Source organism: Lolium rigidum, chromosome 7 (assembly GCF_022539505.1).
Source record: "Lolium rigidum isolate FL_2022 chromosome 7, APGP_CSIRO_Lrig_0.1, whole genome shotgun sequence".
NCBI classification, from domain to species: Eukaryota; Viridiplantae; Streptophyta; class Magnoliopsida; order Poales; family Poaceae; genus Lolium; species Lolium rigidum.
In genome coordinates, this window is record NC_061514.1 from 56,760,766 (window position 1) to 56,769,996 (window position 9,231).

General features: G+C 46.5%; 1 protein-coding gene across 5 annotated transcripts; it reads right to left on the reverse strand.

The window, feature by feature from the left end:
* Window positions 1–1,244: 1,244 nt before the first annotated feature.
* LOC124675892 lies at window positions 1,245–5,868 on the reverse strand. Of its 5 annotated transcripts, none has more exons than XM_047211967.1 (8): window positions 5,782–5,868; window positions 4,636–4,704; window positions 4,471–4,508; window positions 3,884–4,391; window positions 3,637–3,796; window positions 3,193–3,496; window positions 3,005–3,119; window positions 1,245–1,737 (listed from the first exon to the last, which is right to left on the reverse strand). In XM_047211967.1, the coding sequence occupies exons 2-7, from the start codon at window positions 4,652–4,654 to the stop codon at window positions 3,012–3,014; spliced, it is 1,137 nt and encodes a 378-aa protein (XP_047067923.1). In that variant the 5' UTR covers window positions 4,655–4,704; window positions 5,782–5,868; the 3' UTR covers window positions 1,245–1,737; window positions 3,005–3,011. The 5 variants fall into 5 exon arrangements, with proteins under 5 accessions (XP_047067923.1, XP_047067920.1, XP_047067919.1 ...); XM_047211964.1 differs by having other exon boundaries at window positions 1,245–1,729; window positions 3,637–3,802; XM_047211963.1 differs by having other exon boundaries at window positions 3,637–3,802.
* Between the last annotated feature and the right edge of the window lie 3,363 nt (window positions 5,869–9,231).

Here is a 9,231-nt window from a genome sequence, read left to right on the forward strand (position 1 = left end):
TCGCGCGATGGTCACAGCCGGTCCTGCCACGGGCGTAGATGCGACGACCGGGAGCTAGCTCGACAGCGCCACCACGTAGATGCGGGCACAGGACTACTACGACGACCGTGCTGGCCGCTCCGAGCACCGCCACAGTTCCCAAGCGCGGGAAGCCGCACGCGCGCCCGTCACGGTGACCACGACAAGGACCGACATCGTTCGCGGACATGCATGGCCATGGCGGGCGCCGACCAGGGATTTGGTTACCGGTTGGAATACCGCGGTTACCGGCCGGTAACCGGAATTCTGAGCCCCCTCCGGTAAATAAATTTATCGGCCAAAAAATCTCGGTCTATTCAAATTTGGTTTGAGTTTAGTCTGACTGGTTAGCCAAACTAAATCTTACGTGTTTCCTCTCCACTATAACCCCCAACTCATTGTACAAATCTTTCACTTTCTTCTCCTCAAAACCTTATGTTCAAAAATATTTAGACATTTTTCAGTTTGAAATTCAAATTTTGTTTGAGAATTTCGTCCGGTATTTGACCGGTTATCTCCGGTAACCGTGGTTACCGGAAATCTCAGCCCCCTCTGAGTTTTTTTTCAAACCGGTATCCAAAACCTTGGCCCCGACAGCTGCACGGGTCGCTTCGCTTTCTCCGCTCAACCTCCACTGCCCTCCAGTGCTGCCACTACCATAGACCCACAAAAAATGTGACATCTTCATACCAATCCTATTGCTGCATAATTGAGGGCGGCAGATACTATCTATCGGTTGGATTGGAAGGGCACCAGCAGCCTAACAGTTGCTGCACGCCTGCGCATACCACACATATACCACCATGGTTGACAGTTTTAACTGACTAGACTCGGTTGACAATTTTAACAGGAACCTCGGTAGGCTTGGTGGAGGGTGGTTTACTCTGAATGGAATTAACGAGGCTCGGGGAAAACAAAAAAATGTGGCTTTCACTCGCTGAAACTTCAGACCACAGGTGTTTGGTGTTCTGAGGAACTCACCCTGCTCGAGTAGAATCTTCTTTAACAAGTGCTAGAAGAAGATAGTTACGGTTATGCGGCGATTGCCAACTGGTTTGGCCTCATCGCCTCGCCACAGGGCCGTTTCTTAGCAACACAGATGTGGGCGTTGTGACGGGCTCATGCTAATGCATCCACGCCTGGCATCCGCTGAGTTTGCTGCTTGCTTTGTCAAAATTCAAAAGCCTAATCAGCTTCTCGAGCAGCTGGGGCTGGACATCTCCAAATTGGTCGCTAACATACCTTGTTCAAATATTGCCTACCACTGAAGATGATGCAATTAATAAAGGTTCCTGGTTGTACGCCAAGGCCAATGCATGCATGCAACTGAGATCGAACACCCTTATATGGTACCGACTTCATATCCCCATTACTCAAAAACAAAGTACAAGCTTGAATATTCTATCCCCAACTCACCCTACCTCCAAACCAAGCAACACGTAGTACACTCGTACAACATAAGTCTGGTATCTAACACATGTCAGCATCTCAAAGTTCCAACGAAAAAGATCATTAATGTCCCCTGAGCCAGATGACAACATATAAATATGACACCAATCGGAAGATGCGCAACGTGATGTCCTGGAGGAGTTCAAAGGGTCATAGCATAGCTGCACTGCAGGCAAGTTAAGTCTTCATCTCTGTTGGGCAGAAGCATAGTCCTCACATCACTGGCTGTGACCGGAATCGTCAGTCTTGCATGGTCGACAATCTGCAAGACTGAAACATATTGTAACACCTTCAGATGTCGCTAAGAAAATAGATAAGTGCACTCTTTTAGAAGGTGCCAATGCAAATTCTACAAAAAAAAAGATACTATAAAAGACTGCAATACTAGCCAAAATGGCTAAGAGTGGGTAATATATCATATACTAAAACTAATTCCAAATGCAGCAACATCAATAAACAATGCCTTCCACTCAAACGAAAGGATATATTAAGGCTACTTTTATGGTACCTTTTACTACTCATCAGAGGTGAGAGGTATGAATTAAAATCTAGCCGTTGATTTATAGGGGCAACATGGACTTTTTAAGTAGGAAATCATTTATTGAAACACTATATCCACCAAATATTCCATTCATTTAGCCTAAAATCTTGGCAACAAGATCTCAATTTTTTATTACCATGTTCTTCACGGACGATTACCTTTTAAATGTGTCTCTCCCCACCGAGTATGACTACAAGTCTACAACATCAGAACCACATCGATGGAATTCATGTGCGCATGGCTGCCGGCCGGCCACGTGGGACGACGGAAAAGCTCATGGCTAACGAGAACTAGCTTGGGCTTGGCCATTCTTCTAAAACAATGGTGATGCACTCGTATTATGTAAATTCATTAGTTCTAGGGTTTCTAGCAAGTCAAGATGGCAAGATCTCATCAGTTTATACCACCACCGTGAAGGGAAAATGACCAGGCGCCGGCCGGCCCGCGGTGATGCATGCATGCAATTGTTGCATGATTTCAGTTCAACGAAAAGTAGTTGCAGAATATACAATACAAGGAATCCCACTTTTAACGGGATTTGTTTGATGCCGTTGTATACCCTTCCGAGTCTGACCCTGCATGCATGACTATATTTCGGTTCAAGGCGGTAGTATCATTCATACCACACAGGTTTTAGACAGTAGTATGAGTTAATACAACCTGTTGGATCGACAAAAATAAACGGTTTATATTTAGTTGGGGGTACCATAAAAGACCCCTATATTAATAGTACTTTTTCTCATTAGTTGGATTCCATTGCTATGCATAAAATGCACTAGGAGCCACATTGCCAAAAAGCTAAACGAAAAAACTTTGGGTACAAAATGGAGAGAACTTGTTTAAGTTGATCACTACTCATCACGTTATAAATCATCATTACAAGAATTATATTACTAACACGGGGTACTTGACTATAGCATGATTAAACATGTGACAAGGGAAATTTAACTTAGAACACAACAGTCAAAAAATAAACTTCAGTCATTGAAACCTTACCTTGACATCAATCCTGTCTAATGCGTCCTGGACCACGGGGAAGCAAAGAGTATAAGATTGCATACAGACGTGGGTTCGTTGACTTGACAGTTGTGTCGACATTACCATATGGATTCTGTAATGATAATATATCATGGTTTGGTCTAAGTGCAAGTTGCAAACATCGAATAAAGAGATATTATACGTACCGTAAGTTGACTTTGATGGGTGTACAGGCCACTGATAAATTGCACGTAATCAACTCTGCTATCAAAGTCATATGCAGGCAATTTGTTGTTTCGACGGTAATCAATCATAAGTTGAAGAAAGCCATTGTAGTGCTTGCAGTTCCAAGGCAGGTCACACAAGTCCTGCTCTTTTTGTATCGATGATCTTACTAACTTGTTGTGCAGAGCGAGCGGAACTTCAGAAACGAAAAAGAAACTCCTCTCAACTTCTGTCCAAAAGAAAGGATATGACCTTATCTCTTCGATGGTGATATACAAATCTCCCCTGCAAAAAAAAAACTGAGCATTAGTCCAAAACAATATGAAGACATGATTTTTTCGAGAAAACGCAAAAAGACATTCGCTTCTTTTCATTGCATAGAAGGAGAGTTCAGAATTTAGAGCACTTTTGGTATATTAACTTACGGGGAGACAGTTTTCAGCCTTTGGGCAAGGTGCTCAATTTGGAAGCAATCCAGCGAATAGCCTTGCTTATTGAAATCCTCAGCTATTTCAGTAATTTCAATCAACCCGTGGCCAACAGACCTTATATCCTCAGCCTGGTAGTGTGAAACAGGCTTTGTAGCTGAAACTGAAGTAATAAATTATGAATTGCACTGTGTCTACAGGTATCAAATAAGTTTTCACCCTATTGAATGACTAAACATAATACCTTTACGATCTTTGAAGCCTGTAAGCTTTGTGATGATGTCACCATTCCTTGTCTTCATGTAGCACGTGTTCTCCAATTTCAAGTTCCCGTGACACTTGCCATGTTTAAACAAAGCAAGCAATCCATCAATCATCTGAGTGAAAATAAGCTGAAGTGTCAATGATGGCATCATGTGAGGATCAGACATCTGTTCAGAGTCGGGTATGTGTGCTTCGATTGTTCTCAGATATGTCGACAACAATCCAGTATAATTTTCAACAAGGACAAGTAAATAGGGATCCCTTTCCATCAGAATTCTTGCATGAAGAACATTCTCATGTATACAGTCCCGCATCAGAGTGACACAAGGAATGTCACTTGGATCCCTGACATCCAACACAACCAGAGGATCCTCAGCTGTGGGAGGGCCATAGAAAGCTGCTACATTTGCCGGCATCCTCAGCTTGCCCCTTGCTTTCTGATCAGGATCAATCTTTAGACCTAACAGGCTATATCGAATTTTAGCAGCCTGCAAATTCATAAATTCTATTAAGATACATATATTACGCAAAAAAGGTTGTACAGATCATAAATTTCATACTTTGTACCTCTTTCTCTTTTATTTTCTGCTTTCCTGTGGTCTGACCTGGAGTAGATTAGAAGGCAATTTCAAGCGTTAGTATACAATGGACTGCTTCCTGCTGTATAAGATGCTAAAGCACACAAAAAAGGACATGCTAATAAGAAGGAAGTACAATAAAAGAAGATAATACCTGCTGAGTTGATGTTCATCGTGACTTATATATGTAAAACCTTTTACGTACTGCCTTTCTGACAAAAAACTGCAAAAGAGTGATGCATTACTGATTACAAAGTGCCCTGACATTTTGTTTTATAAACAACAGCCCTGTAAGGATAATAGATCCAACAGTATGGCCCATGTCAATTTTATGTAAGCTCCATCAGTGCCCAGATATACAAGTTTCTTGAATGTTTATAGCACGATAAGAGTAGAAGGTACTTACCAACTGTCAAGGTGCAGAGAGTAACTTTATTGAGGTAAAATAATGACTAAAGTATTTTTGGAATTACTCAAGATAAAAAAAAAAGGTCGTCATGTTCAGTATGTGCAAGCCCTGTTTGAGAGGCTATCAAGGGGGAACCAAATGGCCTAAATTGGTGTTTTTGCTGTCTACTAGTTGGTTTCATATAATCGTCATAGCCTAAGCGCAACCAAACAAACAACTACCAACCTCTCAAAAAGTTTGCAGCTGGCCCAAACTCCATTAATGATCAAACCACACAAAAGTACCCGGTAAGATATTCATGTGTATCAACGAAATAAGAGTCCCACATTTATGAGCAAAATCATCTGCATTAACCACATGCACATGCAGTTCCATTTTAAAATATCAACATAAGCACATGACAACGCCCACCAGCAACCCCTTCCCCCAAAACCAAACGCACGAGCAGATAAAGCTGGACATATTACTAGGCAAATCCAATCCAATAATTTCTAACGTACAGCCACTAAGCTTACACGAGAAAATCATCAATAATACGGAGCAAAACTAACCAAAAGGGTATGCACTCTTGTGCTCTTGCAGTCGCTCTATCACCAAATTACAAACAAAATTTGGAAGCTGTGCCCTGCCCCAACCCTAAACAAATCGCAATCCAATAATCCAGCGCACTAGCCGAGGAGGACAGCACCGAGAGAGAAGGGGGAACTGACAGGACCGAGAGGGGAGGGGGGGGGGGGGCAGGACCGAGAGAGAGAAGGAGGCCGGACGATGGTGATGCTGCAGTTCACCGCCGGTACGACGACAAGGAGGACGAGAAGGGAGGAGTACTTTGGGAGCTCGCCACGAAACCTAAGGAGGGAAGGAGAGGGGAAGAGGCGGGAAGGGAGTTACCGGAGAGAAGGCCGTGCCGTGTCCGTCGGCGGCGTCCCCAGCCCCAGGTCGGCGTCCGCGCCGTCGCCTAGACACGGTCTGCGTCGGGTACTCGGATTGGCCGTTTGGGGCTGGAATTTTTTTTTTACGTGAGGGTTGGAATTTTCGGGATGGGCCGGAAAACACTCGGAGGTAAACGGGCTGTCTAGATTTTCCGGGACTGTGGGTGGGCTGGGAAAATTCCAACCGAACCCTGCAAAACCCGGACAAGTTCATTCGAAAAAAAAACAGACAACCCGGATAAGTAAACAAGGCCTTCGGCTTCCTTGGGGTTTGGTCTTATTTGTTTTTGGATGGGCCGGCTGGACAGGCCAAAACGGTGCGGCTAGTAAACCTGGGAAAATATGCTAAAAAAAAATAAACCTGGGAAAAGAGGGGAATCCGAGGAGCCATAATTGACGCTCGACGCAACCGCTTACCCTACCCACGCCCGAAGAAAACGGTGGATGGGTCGGCACGCCTAGCACCATCATCTTCTACCCCCGAATCCCCTCCCGCATCTAGCCTACACCGTCGACCCCCTCCTCCCGCCGTCACCGCCTGCCTCAGTTGCCCGCGCCTAGCGTCGCTCCCGCGTCGCCTTGGCGCCCCGCCTTGCTCGATCCGCGACCTCCATTGGTCTGCCGATGTCCCCGCCCTTCCTCTAAACTCCCTCATCTCTGGCCAACTCCCAGCACCCCAAACCAAACCCTAAGAACCTACCGTCGGTGAGCTCCCTACACCTGCACCCCGCCCCACCCTAACCCTAAGTTTTCTTTCCCCGCCTCCATCGGCGACGCCACGGCCAGCCACATCGTCCCCGTCGACGGTAAGCTTCATCTTCTTCCTATCTGACCATGACGTGAGGGAAAAATGGGCTGGCCTAACAATTCTCGCGAAGAACGAGGCGGCTACGCGTCGACGCGCTAACATTCGTGTCGAGCTTCAAATAAGAAACACCATGGAATCCTATATGCCGATCAGGTTGGCACCTACTGTTGACTAGGTTTCCTGCACCACAACAGGGTTATTGCAGTACTTAACAACAAAAAATATATATTTAAAGATTGATCGCATGAGAGTTTTGCATAATTGAAACTAAACAATCCCGCGACTGCGTTGCCAGTGCATCCGCATTCATACCCAAATCATTGTTTGGAAATAGCCTATTATATTCTATAGGTTGCTATAGAACTACTGTAATAAACCAGATAATTTAAAGCAAGTGTAAATAGGAACAATAATTAAAACATGGTAAAGTAAATGCTATAAGTAAATTAATAGCATGTAAATAATATTAGATGAACTACAAAGGAATAAAAGACGCTCTCAGGGAAACCCTCGTTCACAACTAGCATTGTTACTAAATTGATTGGGATTCAATATGTTTGTTGGTACATTTTTGCGAAGTGGGGAGAGGCCCGAATTACACTTGGGCATTTCTCGGGTCGGGCCGGGTTTCGAGTCGGGCCCGAAAAAGCCCGAACTGAAATTCCCAGGCCCGAGCCCGGTCCAAATTAGGCCCGAACCCGGCTCGAACTAGGCTTAAACTGTGTTTTATGCAAGCCCGAGCCCGGCCCAACCCGATGTGCGGGCTCGAAAATCAGGCCCGAACCCAGCCCGATGTGCAAGCCCGACCCGGCCCGGCCCGAAATTTTCGGATCGGGCCGTCCGGGCCGGGCTGCCCATGCCCAGCTGTAGCCCGAATAAAGGTGCTCCCAGAAGCATTGTTCCACACCCCTCATGACCAGTACATTCTTTCATCGCATGCCGCTCTGTATATCTACTCTCCCAACCAGTTGAACCAGTCGAGAGGGAGAGCTCCTCCTCGTCTTCCCCTCGGTGCCCTCCTCTCCCGCCGCCGCCGCCCGAGGCGCTGCCAGGCAAAGCCTTGGTGGCGGCGGCGGCGGACTCTCCTTGGCTGCGTACCGGCGGGCACGGCGGCGGCGATCCGCCAAACCTTCCCTGATGCAGCGGTGCGGGGAGGTGGCGGCCATGGCGTGGATCTGCAGGTGGCGACACCGTCGGCAGGAAGGCGCTATCGGGCCTCTCTTGCATCGTGAGGAATCCTAGGGCAGCTGCTCTAGGCATGGCGGTGGTGCCCATCTTCTCCGTCGGAGGTGGTCGGCCGGATTGGGGCTGGTTTGTAAGATCTCCTGATCTCACATCTAGTCCTAGCAGCGAGTTGGGGATGCGCGGCTGCCGGTGAAAACCGTGCTCCAACCCTCGTCGTGGCGGGCGATGGTGACGTCATGCGTCATTACCTTCTTGAAGGCATCGCTGTCGCAGTTTGTGTCTACTCACTCGTGCTGCTCCAGGGGAAACCCTAGATCTGGGCCCGGATCGAACGATGGCGGCGCTCTATGCGTCACTCTACCTATTGGGGCATCGTTTTTGGAGCAGCTGATGGATGGTGGTGGGCTGCGGTGGTGTGGTGTTCATCTACCGCGTAGGCGATGGTGAGTCTCGGCAGCGTAGCGCAGCGGAGTATCGGTGTTGGATGCGGGATGAAGAGCATGCACATGATGGTGGTGTTGTTAGGCGTCATGGTGGCGTCGATGGCAGGTCTGGCAAGGTCCATGCGGTGATCCCTCTTGGAGATGGGTGCGAGGAAGACAGAGGTAGCAACTTTTGTGATGTGTGCAATGGCGTGCGCTTAGGGTCTGCTTGACTGGTTGTGCTTCTCACCTGCTAATGGGCGGCTTGGGAAGGCATTCAGTTTTAGATGATGTGTGTTGGTGTATGGTCAGGGTAATGGCCCTATTTATGGTCACCCCCTTCATCGCTCTTGTAGGTATAGCGAATTGTCGCTGGAAAGGTGGCTTCGAGTTGATCTTTGTATCTCCCTTTAAAGCTTTGCGAATAATTTAATAAAAAAACTGTGTGTATCCTTTGGATGCAGAAGCTGGGGGCGATGCTCCTATTTCGAAAGAAAAAAAGTTGAGCTAGGCTCACCTCCCATCCTCCGTTGGTCCCTGAGGAAAGAGCATAGGAGGAGGGAGCTATTTATTTGTGGCAGTAGTATTTTTGAATCCTGATCATAGTCTCGGCGAAAAGGCTCGGCTCAGCCCCCAAATCTGATGCTCGCTTTGTTCATGATTTCTTGAGATTTTGGTCCGCACAGCACGGTTGAATTTTGCAGATATAGTATCGTTTTGAGAATTTTTGGTGTGAACATCGGTCTTGTTAAGAAAACTGATGAAATTATAGTTTGTAAAACACACTAAATTCCTAGTGAATGAATAGCTGTAGTGTATGTAAATTTGAGTGTCGACATTCAAAATTAAGTGGATGAAGCCATCCTGGTCTCAGTTCTCAAACCAGTCTTCAAGATATTTCCCTTGGAACGTTTGCTTATAACAAATTGCACGTCCATTAAAAAATCTCATTGGCAATCATGATACAGTATCATATTTACAGGCGTTACAGGCT